We start from the raw sequence: 16,965 nt of genomic DNA on the forward strand, positions 1-16,965 counted from the left end.
AACTTCTTACCAGTGCCTGGCGCACACTCCACGCAGTTTTGAATTTGACGCGCGCGTGGCTGGAAAAACTGCGCAGACAAGATTTCACAAAAATTTCAGTTAGAAACGAGTGCGTACTAGACGCGTGGATTATACCCCTTAACTGGTGAAATATGGTATAGAAAGGGAATAAATTTGCGCGAAGCGTGCAAAAAATTTGCACTTTTTAGGTTAAAATGGCAAAATATAATGTCAATTTGGTCAGAAACACAAAAAGTCTTAAATGTCGGGCGGCCACCACCCCACGGGGAAGAGGGCAAGACTTTTCACAGCAGCTGGCCCCTTGGCCCCCCCTTGATTACGCCACTGGGTGTAGGGATTACATATATAATTTAAAGCCAAATTATAACATTTGTGAGGATGCCCTCAATATTTTTTTTAAATGCTTTTTCTTACACAATTGTAATGTACTTTATTAAATTAACATACCCTCCAAAAATCCAGACAGGTACTGTAGTTTTGTCAAAATCTGAGATTTTGAATAAAATGCAGGAACCGTTGTTTATACCGATCGAAACATTAGTCGAACGCGTACACAATCGGGTACATGATATTCATGACACAGAGATGCAAGATACACACATCAAAGGATCGTGCCGTAACACAACTGACGGAGTGACATACAATGGCAACATCGGTGCTGGTACTAAAATCCAATTTTCTTTGCTTTTACTTAGTTGTTCGGCTCAAAATTATAAGGGGGCATATCTGACAGTAAAAGCTAATAATTATATAACGTTTTATGGACAAGAAATACAGAATATTTTTATGGAAATTTTACAATACGGCTTTAAATTGGAATGACACAATTGTTTGTACGGTACATTGTAAAACATGTGTACAGTATAGGGGGAATGTAATTTAATTGGAATGACACAATTTCCCTCCTGTAATATAATTCACATTCACAACAAAATACTGCTAAATTGGATAGTTCACTTTTCATTTATGTTCACATACATTATGTGCAACTGATGATATACATGTAGGGTATTAAAAGGGCATTTCATGATCCACAGCCTCATCCTTCCACTTGTACAAAAAATTTCTTGCAAAATCATTTAGGAAAAATATCGCTAAATTTGAATTACGTAACGTTTGGTACACCAGAACGAAATACAGTGACCTATGGAGCAGTGTAATACACATAATCATGCACAGGCCCATACGCAGGATTTCATTTGGGGGGTGCTGATTTTGAAAAAGTGGACCTTTTTCCAAGGGGTGGGGGCGATTTTGTTAAAAGTGGACAAAATTTGGACCTTTTTTTGTCAAAAAAAGCGTAAAAAAACTGATTTTTTATGAAAATTTGGGACTTTTTGTATACTTTTCCAAATTTGGGTGGGTGCGACGCACCCCCACCCCCCTGCGTACGGGCCTGATCATGCATAACTCGCAAACGCAAAATTAAAATCAACTGAAATTTTGGGAAATTACAAAATTTCAGTTGATTCCAATTTTTACAATTTTTTAAGTATAGCTTAAAAGCTTTTTTTCGTGGATATCTACTGGGAAATGTTACAAAAAGAGGATGCTAGGATCACAAAATACTCCTTTAAACACCCAGCTATGGAAAACACGTAGCCCTTATAATATAGAGGCAACAAATTAATTAATTTCTATTTTATTTCACAATGCAGCAGTATTAAATTTTGCAAAACGTGTATTGCACATAGAAATTGTAAGCTAGTGATGAATATTATTTCACGACACCAATTGAGAAGCCCGACCTTTATTTATTACTGCTCAATGTCCGAGTTACAAAACACTTGGGCTAAATTAAAGTTGGATTACTTCATCCGTAAAATGGGCATTCATGTAGTACATTATTGGAATGGTAAAGTATATTTTAATAGTTTTGTTTTAATAAAATGCAATTAGTAGTACATGTATCATTGAATGAAATGTTTCAGCATAGAATTTCTCATTAAAACGTACCAATCATTAATGTGCATCAAGAAGAATGTGTCTAATGTCGCTTATATTTTGTCTTTTGTTTTATTTTGTTTTTACAGTTCGAGAATCATTTTAAACAGAAGTTGGGGGTTAGATGTTTAGACCTTATTTGAAAAACATTTTTAAAGTGTGAACAAAAATCTAAATTGAAGATTAGAATTAGAATTATTCCTTTTGATCATGTCACAAATAAATATTTAAAAAAATCTTTTTAGTAGTTTTCCTCCTACATTGTCCTATTTTTGTGAAATTGATGTTTCTTGAATGAAAAAAAAACCCCAATAACTGCGTAACAAGCTATTTTCGTGGGTTAATCATTTCACTCTCTGAACAGTTTTATGATTTCTTTTATTCTAAATACCGGTACTCAATCTATAAATGTATACATTACATTGTACTTCTTGAACTAGCCCCGTTCGCAATGATGGTGATGTTTCTTGAATAGCCAACGAAATGCTAGTAATACTAGAGTCAATAGATTCTGAGTACAAGCGGCCGGCAGTAAATATAACATTAATGGGTCAATTTTGACCAATTTCAAAATTTGACCTTCGACCCCTAAACTTTGACCGTCACTATTGATTTTTTGTTTTGTCTCACTAAGGTCTATCATATGCAGCATTCAGATTTGCCATACCTCGCTGTTTGAAATGTTACACATTTTGACCTTTTGACCCCAAGTACAAAGAGGTCACCATTGACTTTTTGTTTTGTCGCACTAAGGTCTATCATATGCAGCACTCAAATTTGCCATACCTCGTTGTTTCAAATTTTACACATTTTGACCTTTTGACCCCAAAGTAAGCATTGTACAAAGAGGTCACCATCGACTTTTTGTTTTGTCTCACTAAAGGTCTATCATATGCAGCACTCAGATTTGCCATACCTCGTTGTTTCAAATTATACACATTTTGACCTTTTGACCCCAAAGTAAACATTGTACAAAGATGTCACCATTGACTTTTTATTTTGTCTCACTAAGGTCTATCATATACAGCACTCAGATTTGCTATACCTCGTTGTTTGAAATTTTACACATTTTGACCTTTTGACCCCAAAGTAAATATTGTACAAGGAGGTCACCATTGACTTTTTGTTTTGTCTCACTATTAAAGGTCTATCATATGCAGCACTATAACTTGACATATCTTGTTGTTCAAATTTAGTTTGTATTGCATATGGGGTCAAAGGTCAAGCAATGGTCAAGCTGTGAACACCCTGAATACCCATGCCACTAGTGACCAACATGTATTAATTAGAGCTTGGTAGCATTTTGTTTGTAGAAGAAGAGGCAGATTGCCAGAAAGAAAGAAAGAATTAGCGTAAAACAGAACAAGCCGACTTTGTTGTCGGCTTGTAAATATTGCTGGCAAATCCTAGACCATATACAGGTATCACAAATCCAGTACAGAGCATGTGCTACCTATGGCTTAAAAATATTTTTGCTGGGTTTTACATTTGTACTAGTAACAGGTACCTGTTTAACTGTGAAAATGAACCAGCATGAAAATTTCATGATCAGTAATTTCACTGACCCCATCCAAAAGGGTCAATGACCTTGACTTTTATCCTTGAGAATTAAAGAGTCAAAAATATTGGAAAATATATTGTGGTCTTGACTACAAATCAGCCTTCACTTTGGGTTTTGAGAATTTGACCCAGTGAAATTGCTGATAATCCATCACGTTACATCAACAGAATTAGGCCCTTTATTACAATTGATTCTTAGTTTTCTGTTTCCGCCCGTGTCCAAAGTAGAGAATTGCAAAATATTTAATTATTTTATTTATATTTTGGATTTTAATGACTCCCATTTGCTACTTTATGACTTTGATCATATCAACTATAATGATAAGTAAACAAAGAACATAACTGTACCATTACTTATGTATAAAATTCTTTTTTGGGGGGGCACTCAATAATGAGATTGAGGTATGCATTACCCATTATCCCCCCAACCACATACTTTTCCTAATTTGCACAAAAATAAAAGACCATTTAAAAAAAAAAAAATCATACTCTGTATCATTTTCACTAACCTAATTTGGACATTTGGGTGACTGGAAGATGACTATTTCTCACACAATAACCCCCCCCCCCCTTCCTACCAAAGACCCCATGCAGAAAGTTGTCTGTCCCATGGGTGGCTGGCACCATAGACTCAGGTTATTTGCATATTTGACCCCAGGGTATTTGACATGGAGCAGCCGGGGTACTCAAGTTTGGTTTTGGTAGGGACGTGCAGCTGAGAACTTGAAAGTGGACCCCTAAATATACCAATTTTTCAAGAAATTTGAACCCATTGATGTACCAAAAGTCAAAATTTTCGGCCGAATTGAACCCAAATTGTCTTGGTTTTTCCAAATTTTCCCAAAATTTGGGGAAAATTTTTACAATTTTAGCTAGATTAAGGAAAAATTGGGCCATTTTCTAAAAAAATTGAGAAAATTTTGAAAAAAAGGACCCATTCATAGCCAAAATAGGCATCATTGATATACCAAAAGGGTCATTGATAGGGGCCTATACCAAAAGGCTGAAAATGCTACCCATGTTTATGCATGTCCCCGTATGGTCATTTGTACTGAGTACCCCCGAGCAGTACCCCCTCCATACACCCCTCACCTTCGGATTTTGAACTGGTGGTTCTTAATAATAGTAGACTTGTGGGTACAAGGATGTACGACAGATTTGGAGTGCAAATTTTCAAGCTTTTTGTTATAAACTGGGAGGTGATGCGAAAATTTTCCAGAATGATTACTCTAATTTTGAACGAAAATAATCTAAAATTAGTATTACTATTAGATCTCCTTTCCTGATTTGGTAAATGTGTGGTACTCCTTGGGAATCCCAGCCGCCCACACATCCCCACCCAATCCATATAGTCAAGACTGAACCCCCCAACATAAATGTATGCATATAAAGTTATGACCATTTTACTGATCATTTGGTCAGACAAAAGGCCAGGGTCCACAACAATAGGATGATTCCCAGGGCACCAATATTATGCTAGGGGATTAAAACTTAGCCCCAGAACATGGATTTATAGCAGCAAGTGAATATTTTGTTCTGCGACTGAATTATTCGGACCAGGGAAGTGCCCGGAAGTGGCCCTGATCATCATATTTACGCAGGCCTATATACAAATAGTAATTTCAACTCCTGAACTGCAAGAAGATGTATAGGCCTACAGCGTGTAGCCTATACAGTATGGTAGGGAGGAGTTGTATTAAACACCTGTCAACATTGCATTGAAAGTAAGTCTTAAAAACTTTTACAATGTCAGGTAATTTTGATGGATGTTACATTTGTATCATCATGACACGCACGGCACAGGTCAGTGTTCAATATTGATTAGTTTATTTACCCACTGCCCAAATGATAAACAGCAAAGCAATTTCCATGTTTCCAAACCTATTTCTCAAAGTGAACTGATCAACAACAACATTGCACTAACCTTTCACATCATCCGCAGGGAAATCGGAGCGAAACTCTGCTTGCTCTGGCCGGCCTGCTATGGTGAAATAGATCACCTTAGTAGCCATTGTTAATGGCTATATTCCTATCCCAATATGTTATAGTATCCTCAGAAAAATGGTAAATCCACAAGAAATTAGTCAAAACGTCAACGATGTTATGAAACTTCCACTACGCCACACATGGCATTACTACAGCGTGTATAGCAACCTGTCCGCACGTATGCATCAGTGTGTTTCGCTTCGTGATGTTTTTATCTGGAAGATTTATCACCAGATAAATAATTGATAGCGTAAATGGATGGGGCGTGATACATTTAAATTCTTGAAATCAGTGGGGGGGTCGCCAAGATGTTTTAGACGTACAACGTCAGACTACCCCCAACTCCGCCAACCCAACACGTTTTTAAAAAGCGTTAAAGGTTAGCAACTATTTTAAACTGTTGCGATTTGGTAGTTCATAGCATCTTGCGAATGATAGTGAGCTTTGGCAAAAATTGCATTGATCATTTCATAGCAGGCCTATGCCAATTTCTGAGAGAAGGTGGGTAGCAGAACGTCCAGCCAAACCGAGGTCCAAATCGGTATTTTATCTCTCTATCCCATAAAAGAGTATATACTCGTAGGTTATTTTTAATGGTTAATTAAATTGAAATTGTAGGCCGATTTTGAATAATTTTGTGTGCGTACACCATTCCTATATATTTCTAGGCCCATAATTATGCAAATTTATGCACACTTATGCAAATTTATGCACACTTATGCCAATGTCTGCTCATTTTATTACCAGTTCAACTCTTCAATATTTGTGGCAATAATTATTTAAATATACTATTTCATTTTATTACCAGTTCAACACCGTGTTTTATTACTAAGTAAATTTATTATACAGTTAAGGGATCTAGAATGAGCGTTTATTGCGTTTCGACAGTAGCCTATTATTTGTGGGACATGAGAGCACCTCAGACCTATCGAATTGCATTCTGAATACGAAGCTTGTCTTTCTGATATCAAATAATTTTCATTTTTGAAAATCACGATATAATACAAATTTTATGACAAATTATAAAAATTTGATATTTTTCAAATTTTGATATATAACAGTCCTCGAAGTAAATTATATAAATCTAATGATGTATTCTTAAAGTGTATGTAGCTGGGATGAAAAGCCGACGGTCAATTGAAAATTTTGACCTTTCATATTGAAGATATGGATTTTTTTCCCAAAAAGACCTAATTTTTGTTGGTGTTTTGGGGGAAAAAATCCATATATTCAATACGAAAGGTCCAAATTTTCAATTGATCGTCGGCTTTTCATCCCACCTACATATACTTTTAAGTATAAATCATCAGATTTATAAAGTTTACTTCGAGTACTGTTAAATATCAAAAATATCAATTTTAATGATTTGCCATAAAATGTGTATTAAATTGCGAATTTCAAAAATCAAAATTATTTGATATCAGAATGACATTCTTCGTATTCAGAATGCAATTCGATATGTCTGACGTGTTCTAATGTCCCAAAATAAATACTGTCCAAACGTTCATACCCCAGTCCTTAATAGACGTACATATTTTTTTTTTAAATACAAATACAATTAAATAATCCAGTTGATGGTGTTCCATTTTATTGCAAATTTAACATCATGTTTTTATTATAAAGCAAATTTATATATACAGATATTTGGCCTACGAGTTTTTTAAAGCAAAATGTAATTAAATAATTCAATGTTTCAATATAAAAGTCATCAGAAATAGGCCACAAATTGTCTTCAAAACTAAAAGTTGACAGGTTGGCAAACCTGAATGAAGGAGGAGACAAAGTGATGGCTGGAGGAGAACAACAAGCTTCTCTGCAACGACTTGAAGGCGGTGAAGGAACAGTTGGTATCTTCAGATGAGACGAAGACGGTGATTCAGAATACGTTGACCATGGGCAGGTGTCAGGCGAAGGTGGCTCCACAGACGATGGACGAGACGATGACGTAGAACTGGACGGCGAGAATTCTTCATACGAAGGAGATCTTCGAAGAAGTCTGGACGACCCTTCACTCTTCTTCACTTTTTGGCTGTGCTTATGTCGAGCGCGTCGATTCTGGAACCATACCTGCAAAATAAGAAAAAGAAATAATGTTAGATTATATTGAACAAAATTATTTTAATATGAGAATGCGTGTTTTTTTAATTATTAATAATAGCAAATTAATAATAATAATTATAACTTATATTTACCTGAATTCTGGATTCCGTTAAACCAATAGCATCAGATAGAGCTTCTCTTGACCTATAATCAGGGTACTGGTTATCAGCAAATACGGCTTCCATACTTTGTAGCTGATGAGAAGTATAGTTAATACGACTGCGACGGCGATTTGATTTTGGCACTGCTTTCGACATTTTCGAGTCAGGCAAAATAAGATATTAGGTACAAAATGTGTATACAGAATAAACTCACAAGTCTAAATGATAGTTCTATTTTGATATCCTTGCTTTTTATACTGCGAGAGAATCGGCACTGTGCCTTTTATATACTAAAATAAAAGACATTAGGTCCAATAAATCAATAAGTTTTAAAAGTACCGTCACACCTATACTAATTTTGATTGAGTAGAATTTGATAACTTCCGGGATGATCACACGTTAATACCGCCTCTACACGCACTCTCTTATTAGATTCAAAATATTGCGCCGGAAATGCAGTGATTCTTTTTTTCTGTCTCTCTCTACTTGGCACTTCAGAATCCATTTGTCACTTTCAGTTGTACGCACGATTCCAGAAATATGCAGCGATATTATAGTTTTGTGAGATTAAATAAAAACATTCGCGAGGTTTTGCAATAACATCGTTTAATAAGATTCAAGTAAAACATTCATATTAAATCATTTTCTAAATTAAGCGTTTTTAAAACTATAGGTGTACACTGACACAACAAATCTAGAACCGATATCATGGTTATAGAATATGTTGCTATGACTTTCTCAAAAATAGCTTTCACGTTGAAGAAAAGACGGCATATGATAGAGTGAATGACTTTCATCGAAGTTCTTACGCTTTGCTTTATTCGTATTATTAGATCTAAAATCTTTGAATGCATAAATAATGAGAACGCTATCTACTGAAGATAGCACCGAATTTCCGATATGGTTTAGCGCTCTATTTCATATTGCAAAACTTTTTATTGCATCAAACATACCTATAAATGACCATATCCACACGACAGCAACTCTTCAATATTTGTGGCAATAATTATTTAAATACTATTTCATTTTATTACCAGTTCAACACCGTGTTTTATTACTAAGTAAATTTATTATACAGTTAATAGACGTACATATTTTTTTTTTTTTTAAATACAAATACAATTAAATAATCCAGTTGATGGTGTTCCATTTTATTGCAAATTTAACATCATGTTTTTATTATAAAGCAAATTTATATATACAGATATTTGGCCTACGAGTTTTTTTAAGCAAAATGTAATTAAATAATTCAATGTTTCAATATAAAAAGTCATCAGAAATAGGCCACAAATTGTCTTCAAAACTAAAAGTTGACAGGTTGGCAAACCTGAATGAAGGAGGAGACAAAGTGATGGCTGGAGGAGAACAACAAGCTTCTCTGCAACGACTTGAAGGCGGTGAAGGAACAGTTGGTATCTTCAGATGAGACGAAGACGGTGATTCAGAATACGTTGACCATGGGCAGGTGTCAGGCGAAGGTGGCTCCACAGACGATGGACGAGACGATGACGTAGAACTGGACGGCGAGAATTCTTCATACGACGGAGATCTTCGAAGAAGTCTGGACGACCCTTCACTCTTCTTCACTTTTTGGCTGTGCTTATGTCGAGCGCGTCGATTCTGGAACCATACCTGCAAAATAAGAAAAAGAAATAATGTTAGATTATATTGAACAAAATTATTTTAATATGAGAATGCGTGTTTTTTTAATTATTAATAATAGCAAATTAATAATAATAATTATGACTTATATTTACCTGAATTCTGGATTCCGTTAAACCAATAGCATCAGATAGAGCTTCTCTTGACCTATAATCAGGGTACTGGTTATCAGCAAATACGGCTTCCATACTTTGTAGCTGATGAGAAGTATAGTTAATACGACTGCGACGGCGATTTGATTTTGGCACTGCTTTCGACATTTTCGAGTCAGGCAAAATAAGATATTAGGTACAAAATGTGTATACAGAATAAACTCACAAGTCTAAATGATAGTTCTATTTTGATATCCTTGCTTTTTATACTGCGAGCGAATCGGCACTGTGCCTTTTATATACTAAAATAAAAGACATTAGGTCCAATAAATCAATAAGTTTTAAAAGTACCGTCACACCTATACTAATTTTGATTGAGTAGAATTTGATGACTTCCGGGATGATCACACGTTAATACCGCCTCTACACGCACTCTCTTATTAGATTCAAAATATTGCGCCGGAAATGCAGTGATTCTTTTTTCTGTCTCTCTCTACTTGGCACTTCAGAATCCATTTGTCACTTTCAGTTGTACGCACGATTCCAGAAATATGCAGCGATATTATAGTTTTGTGAGATTAAATAAAAACATTCGCGAGGTTTTGCAATAACATCGTTTAATAAGATTCAAGTAAAACATTCATATTAAATCATTTTCTAAATTAAGCGTTTTTAAAACTATAGGTGTACACTGACACAACAAATCTAGAACCGATATCATGGTTATAGAATATGTTGCTATGACTTTCTCAAAAATAGCTTTCACGTTGAAGAAAAGACGGCATATGATAGAGTGAATGACTTTCATCGAAGTTCTTACGCTTTGCTTTATTCGTATTATTAGATCTAAAATCTTTGAATGCATAAATAATGAGAACGCTATCTACTGAAGATAGCACCGAATTTCCGATATGGTTTAGCGTTCTATTTCATATTGCAAAACTTTTTATTGCATCAAACATACCTATAAATGACCATATCCACACGACAGCAACTCTTCAATATTTGTGGCAATAATTATTTAAATACTATTTCATTTTATTACCAGTTCAACTCTTCAATATTTGTGGCAATAATTATTTAAATACTATTTCATTTTATTACCAGTTCAACACCGTGTTTTATTACTAAGTACATTTATTATACAGTTAATAGACGTACATATTTAAAAAAAAATACAAATACAATTAAATAATCCAGTTGATGGTGTTCCATTTTATTGCAAATTTAACATCATGTTTTTATTATAAAGCAAATTTATATATACAGATATTTGGTCTACGAGTTTTTTAAAGCAAAATGTAATTAAATAATTCAATGTTTCAATATACAAAGTCATCAGAAATAGGCCACAAATTGTCTTCAAAACTAAAAGTTGACAGGTTGGCAAACCTGAATGAAGGAGGAGACAAAGTGATGGCTGGAGGAGAACAACAAGCTTCTCTGCAACGACTTGAAGGCGGTGAAGGAACAGTTGGTATCTTCAGATGAGACGAAGACGGTGATTCAGAATACGTTGACCATGGGCAGGTGTCTGGCGAAGGTGGCTCCACAGACGATGGACGAGACGATGACGTAGAATTGGACGGCGAGAATTCTTCATACGACGGAGATCTTCGAAGAAGTCTGGACGACCCTTCACTCTTCTTCACTTTTTGGCTGTGCTTATGTCGAGCGCGTCGATTCTGGAACCATACCTGCAAAATAAAAAAAAGAAATAATGTTAGATTATATTGAACAAAATTATTTTAATATGAGAATGCGTGTTTTTTTAATTATTAATAATAGCAAATTAATAATAATAATTATAACTTATATTTACCTGAATTCTGGATTCCGTTAAACCAATAGCATCAGATAGAGCTTCTCTTGACCTATAATCAGGGTACTGGTTATCAGCAAATACGGCTTCCATACTTTGTAGCTGATGAGAAGTATACTTAATACGACTGCGACGGCGATTTGATTTTGGCACTGCTTTCGACATTTTCGAGTCAGGCAAAATAAGATATTAGGTACAAAATGTGTATACAGAATAAACTCACAAGTCTAAATGATAGTTCTATTTTGATATCCTTGCTTTTTATACTGCGAGAGAATCGGCACTGTGCCTTTTATATACTAAAATAAAAGACATTAGGTCCAATAAATCAATAAGTTTTAAAAGTACCGTCACACCTATACTAATTTTGATTGAGTAGAATTTGATAACTTCCGGGATGATCACACGTTAATACCGCCTCTACACGCACTCTCTTATTAGATTCAAAATATTGCGCCGGAAATGCAGTGATTCTTTTTTCTGTCTCTCTCTACTTGGCACTTCAGAATCCATTTGTCACTTTCAGTTGTACGCACGATTCCAGAAATATGCAGCGATATTATAGTTTTGTGAGATTAAATAAAAACATTCGCGAGGTTTTGCAATAACATCGTTTAATAAGATTCAAGTAAAACATTCATATTAAATCATTTTCTAAATTAAGCGTTTTTAAAACTATAGGTGTACACTGACACAACAAATCTAGAACCGATATCATGGTTATAGAATATGTTGCTATTACTTTCTCAAAAATAGCTTTCACGTTGAAGAAAAGACGGCAAATGATAGAGTGAATGACTTTCATCGAAGTTCTTACGCTTTGCTTTATTCGTATTATTAGATCTAAAATCTTTGAATGCATAAATAATGAGAACGCTATCTACTGAAGATAGCACCGAATTTCCGATATGGTTTAGCGCTCTATTTCATATTGCAAAACTTTTTATTGCATCAAACATACCTATAAATGACCATATCCACACGACAGCATCTCTTCAATATTTGTGGCAATAATTATTTAAATACTATTTCATTTTATTACCAGTTCAACTCTTCAATATTTGTGGCAATAATTATTTAAATACTATTTCATTTTATTACCAGTTCAACACATTGTGTTTTATTACTAAGTAAATTTATTATACAGTTAATAGACGTACATATTAAAAAAAAAATACAAATACAATTAAATAATCCAGTTGATGGTGTTCCATTTTATTGCAAATTTAACATCATGTTTTTATTATAAAGCAAATTTATATATACAGATATTTGGCCTTCGAGTTTTTAAAGCAAAATGTAATTAAATAATTCAATGTTTCAATATAAAAAGTCATCAGAAATAGGCCACAAATTGTCTTCAAAACTAAAAGTTGACAGGTTGGCAAACCTGAATGAAGGAGGAGACAAAGTGATGGCTGGAGGAGAACAACAAGCTTCTCTGCAACGACTTGAAGGAGGTGAAGGAACAGTTGGTATCTTCAGATGAGACGAAGACGGTGATTCAGAATACGTTGACCATGGGCAGGTGTCAGGCGAAGGTGGCTCCACAGACGATGGACGAGACGATGACGTAGAACTGGACGGCGAGAATTCTTCATACGACGGAGATCTTCGAAGAAGTCTGGACGACCCTTCACTCTTCTTCACTTTTTGGCTGTGCTTATGTCGAGCGCGTCGATTCTGGAACCATACCTGCAAAATAAGAAAAAGAAATAATGTTAAATTATATTGAACAAAATTATTTTAATATTAGAATGCGTGTTTTTTTAATTATTAATAATAGCAAATTAATAATAATAATTATAACTTATATTTACCTGAATTCTGGATTCCGTTAAACCAATAGCATCAGATAGAGCTTCTCTTGACCTATAATCAGGGTACTGGTTATCAGCAAATACGGCTTCCATACTTTGTAGCTGATGAGAAGTATAGTTAATACGACTGCGACGGCGATTTGATTTTGGCACTGCTTTCGACATTTTCGAGTCAGGCAAAATAAGATATTAGGTACAAAATGTGTATACAGAATAAACTCACAAGTCTAAATGATAGTTCTATTTTGATATCCTTGCTTTTTATACTGCGAGCGAATCGGCACTGTGCCTTTTATATACTAAAATAAAAGACATTAGGTCCAATAAATCAATAAGTTTTAAAAGTACCGTCACACCTATACTAATTTTGATTGAGTAGAATTTGATGACTTCCGGGATGATCACACGTTAATACCGCCTCTACACGCACTCTCTTATTAGATTCAAAATATTGCGCCGGAAATGCAGTGATTCTTTTTTCTGTCTCTCTCTACTTGGCACTTCAGAATCCATTTGTCACTTTCAGTTGTACGCACGATTCCAGAAATATGCAGCGATATTATAGTTTTGTGTGAGATTAAATAAAAACATTCGCGAGGTTTTGCAATAACATCGTTTAATAAGATTCAAGTAAAACATTCATATTAAATCATTTTCTAAATTAAGCGTTTTTAAAACTATAGATGTACACTGACACAACAAATCTAGAACCGATATCATGGTTATAGAATATGTTGCTATGACTTTCTCAAAAATAGGTTTCACGTTGAAGAAAAGACGGCAAATGATAGAGTGAATGACTTTCATGGAAGTTCTTACGCTTTGCTTTATTCGTATTATTAGATCTAAAATCTTTGAATGCATAAATAATGAGAACGCTATCTACTGAAGATAGCACCGAATTTCCGATATGGTTTAGCGCTCTATTTCATATTGCAAAACTTTTTATTGCATCAAACATACCTATAAATGACCATATCCACACGACAGCATCTCTTCAATATTTGTGGCAATAATTATTTAAATACTATTTCATTTTATTACCAGTTCAACTCTTCAATATTTGTGGCAATAATTATTTAAATACTATTTCATTTTATTACCAGTTCAACACCGTGTTTTATTACTAAGTAAATTTATTATACAGTTAATAGACGTACATATTAAAAAAAAATACAAATACAATTAAATAATCCAGTTGATGGTGTTCCATTTTATTGCAAATTTAACATCATGTTTTTATTATAAAGCAAATTTATATATACAGATATTTGGCCTTCGAGTTTTTTAAAGCAAAATGTAATTAAATAATTCAATGTTTCAATATAAAAAGTCATCAGAAATAGGCCACAAATTGTCTTCAAAACTAAAAGTTGACAGGTTGGCAAACCTGAATGAAGGAGGAGACAAAGTGATGGCTGGAGGAGAACAACAAGCTTCTCTGCAACGACTTGAAGGAGGTGAAGGAACAGTTGGTATCTTCAGATGAGACGAAGACGGTGATTCAGAATACGTTGACCATGGGCAGGTGTCAGGCGAAGGTGGCTCCACAGACGATGGACGAGACGATGACGTAGAACTGGACGGCGAGAATTCTTCATACGACGGAGATCTTCGAAGAAGTCTGGACGACCCTTCACTCTTCTTCACTTTTTGGCTGTGCTTATGTCGAGCGCGTCGATTCTGGAACCATACCTGCAAAATAAGAAAAAGAAATAATGTTAAATTATATTGAACAAAATTATTTTAATATTAGAATGCGTGTTTTTTTAATTATTAATAATAGCAAATTAATAATAATAATTATAACTTATATTTACCTGAATTCTGGATTCCGTTAAACCAATAGCATCAGATAGAGCTTCTCTTGACCTATAATCAGGGTACTGGTTATCAGCAAATACGGCTTCCATACTTTGTAGCTGATGAGAAGTATAGTTAATACGACTGCGACGGCGATTTGATTTTGGCACTGCTTTCGACATTTTCGAGTCAGGCAAAATAAGATATTAGGTACAAAATGTGTATACAGAATAAACTCACAAGTCTAAATGATAGTTCTATTTTGATATCCTTGCTTTTTATACTGCGAGCGAATCGGCACTGTGCCTTTTATATACTAAAATAAAAGACATTAGGTCCAATAAATCAATAAGTTTTAAAAGTACCGTCACACCTATACTAATTTTGATTGAGTAGAATTTGATGACTTCCGGGATGATCACACGTTAATACCGCCTCTACACGCACTCTCTTATTAGATTCAAAATATTGCGCCGGAAATGCAGTGATTCTTTTTCTGTCTCTCTCTACTTGGCACTTCAGAATCCATTTGTCACTTTCAGTTGTACGCACGATTCCAGAAATATGCAGCGATATTATAGTTTTGTGAGATTAAATAAAAACATTCGCGAGGTTTTGCAATAACATCGTTTAATAAGATTCAAGTAAAACATTCATATTAAATCATTTTCTAAATTAAGCGTTTTTAAAACTATAGATGTACACTGACACAACAAATCTAGAACCGATATCATGGTTATAGAATATGTTGCTATGACTTTCTCAAAAATAGGTTTCACGTTGAAGAAAAGACGGCAAATGATAGAGTGAATGACTTTCATGGAAGTTCTTACGCTTTGCTTTATTCGTATTATTAGATCTAAAATCTTTGAATGCATAAATAATGAGAACGCTATCTACTGAAGATAGCACCGAATTTCCGATATGGTTTAGCGCTCTATTTCATATTGCAAAACTTTTTATTGCATCAAACATACCTATAAATGACCATATCCACACGACAGCAACTCTTCAATATTTGTGGCAATAATTATTTAAATACTATTTCATTTTATTACCAGTTCAACTCTTCAATATTTGTGGCAATAATTATTTAAATACTATTTCATTTTATTACCAGTTCAACACCGTGTTTTATTACTAAGTAAATTTATTATACAGTTAATAGACGTACATATTTAAAAAAAAATACAATACAATTAAATAATCCAGTTGATGGTGTTCCATTTTATTGCAAATTTAACATCATATTTTTATTATAAAGCAAATTTATATATACAGATATTTGGCCTACGAGTTTTTTAAAGCAAAATGTAATTAAATAATTCAATGTTTCAATATAAAAAGTCATCAGAAATAGGCCACAAATTGTCTTCAAAACTAAAAGTTGACAGGTTGGCAAACCTGAATGAAGGAGGAGACAAAGTGATGGCTGGAGGAGAACAACAAGCTTCTCTGCAACGACTTGAAGGCGGTGAAGGAACAGTTGGTATCTTCAGATGAGACGAAGACGGTGATTCAGAATACGTTGACCATGGGCAGGTGTCAGGCGAAGGTGGCTCCACAGACGATGGACGAGACGATGACGTAGAACTGGACGGCGAGAATTCTTCATACGACGGAGATCTTCGAAGAAGTCTGGACGACCCTTCACTCTTCTTCACTTTTTGGCTGTGCTTATGTCGAGCGCGTCGATTCTGGAACCATACCTGCAAAATAAGAAAAAGAAATAATGTTAGATTATATTGAACAAAATTATTTTAATATGAGAATGCGTGTTTTTTTAATTATTAATAATAGCAAATTAATAATAATAATTATAACTTATATTTACCTGAATTCTGGATTCCGTTAAACCAATAGCATCAGATAGAGCTTTTCTTGACCTATAATCAGGGTACTGGTTATCAGCAAATACGGCTTCCATACTTTGTAGCTGATGAGAAGTATAGTTAATACGACTGCGACGGCGATTTGATTTTGGCACTGCTTTCGACATTTTCGAGTCAGGCAAAATAAGATATTAGGTACAAAATGTGTATACAGAATAAACT

General features: G+C 34.4%; 4 protein-coding genes across 6 annotated transcripts in view; all 4 read right to left on the bottom strand.

The window, feature by feature from the left end:
- The window catches only part of LOC140156269 (high affinity cGMP-specific 3',5'-cyclic phosphodiesterase 9A-like), a 361,412-nt gene extending 355,707 nt beyond the window's left edge, over positions 1-5,705 (bottom strand). For all 3 annotated transcript variants that reach the window (XM_072179256.1, XM_072179257.1, XM_072179255.1), the window contains exon 1: positions 5,450-5,705. In XM_072179256.1, the coding sequence (XP_072035357.1) occupies positions 5,450-5,537 (88 nt within the window). In that variant the 5' untranslated portion in view covers positions 5,538-5,705. The remainder of the gene's footprint in view (positions 1-5,449) is intronic.
- Positions 5,706-8,851: 3,146 nt separating this feature from the next.
- LOC140156270 (uncharacterized) lies at positions 8,852-9,718 on the bottom strand. The gene is made up of 2 exons (XM_072179258.1): positions 9,470-9,718; positions 8,852-9,344 (listed from the first exon to the last, which is right to left on the bottom strand). Exons 1-2 carry the CDS (start codon positions 9,632-9,634, stop codon positions 8,970-8,972), a joined length of 540 nt encoding a protein of 179 aa, XP_072035359.1. The 5' UTR covers positions 9,635-9,718; the 3' UTR covers positions 8,852-8,969.
- Positions 9,719-11,580: 1,862 nt separating this feature from the next.
- On the bottom strand, positions 11,581-13,357 carry LOC140157637 (paired mesoderm homeobox protein 2-like). Its single transcript, XM_072180876.1, has 3 exons — positions 13,109-13,357; positions 12,679-12,983; positions 11,581-11,587 (listed from the first exon to the last, which is right to left on the bottom strand). The coding sequence occupies exons 1-3, from the start codon at positions 13,271-13,273 to the stop codon at positions 11,581-11,583; spliced, it is 477 nt and encodes a 158-aa protein (XP_072036977.1). The 5' UTR covers positions 13,274-13,357.
- A 43-nt stretch (positions 13,358-13,400) lies between these two features.
- LOC140157638 (paired mesoderm homeobox protein 2-like) lies at positions 13,401-15,177 on the bottom strand. Its single transcript, XM_072180877.1, has 3 exons — positions 14,929-15,177; positions 14,499-14,803; positions 13,401-13,407 (listed from the first exon to the last, which is right to left on the bottom strand). The coding sequence occupies exons 1-3, from the start codon at positions 15,091-15,093 to the stop codon at positions 13,401-13,403; spliced, it is 477 nt and encodes a 158-aa protein (XP_072036978.1). The 5' UTR covers positions 15,094-15,177.
- Positions 15,178-16,965: the final 1,788 nt, after the last annotated feature.

This window comes from Amphiura filiformis, chromosome 7 (genome assembly GCF_039555335.1).
Source record: "Amphiura filiformis chromosome 7, Afil_fr2py, whole genome shotgun sequence".
NCBI classification, from domain to species: Eukaryota; Metazoa; Echinodermata; class Ophiuroidea; order Amphilepidida; family Amphiuridae; genus Amphiura; species Amphiura filiformis.

What these genes read in the sequence shown, in the direction of transcription:
- LOC140157638 (XM_072180877.1), bottom strand. Translation starts at nt 15,093, where the DNA reads ATGTCGAAAGCAGTGCCAAAATCAAATCGCCGTCGCAGTCGTATTAAC. An exon ending in TAACGGAATCCAGAATTCAG is followed by an intron (nt 14,804 to 14,928) that starts GTAAATATAAGT and finishes CTTATTTTGCAG; the next exon opens with GTATGGTTCCAGAATCGACG.
- LOC140157637 (XM_072180876.1), bottom strand. Translation starts at nt 13,273, where the DNA reads ATGTCGAAAGCAGTGCCAAAATCAAATCGCCGTCGCAGTCGTATTAAC. An exon ending in TAACGGAATCCAGAATTCAG is followed by an intron (nt 12,984 to 13,108) that starts GTAAATATAAGT and finishes CTTATTTTGCAG; the next exon opens with GTATGGTTCCAGAATCGACG.
- LOC140156270 (XM_072179258.1), bottom strand. Translation starts at nt 9,634, where the DNA reads ATGTCGAAAGCAGTGCCAAAATCAAATCGCCGTCGCAGTCGTATTAAC. An exon ending in TAACGGAATCCAGAATTCAG is followed by an intron (nt 9,345 to 9,469) that starts GTAAATATAAGT and finishes CTTATTTTGCAG; the next exon opens with GTATGGTTCCAGAATCGACG.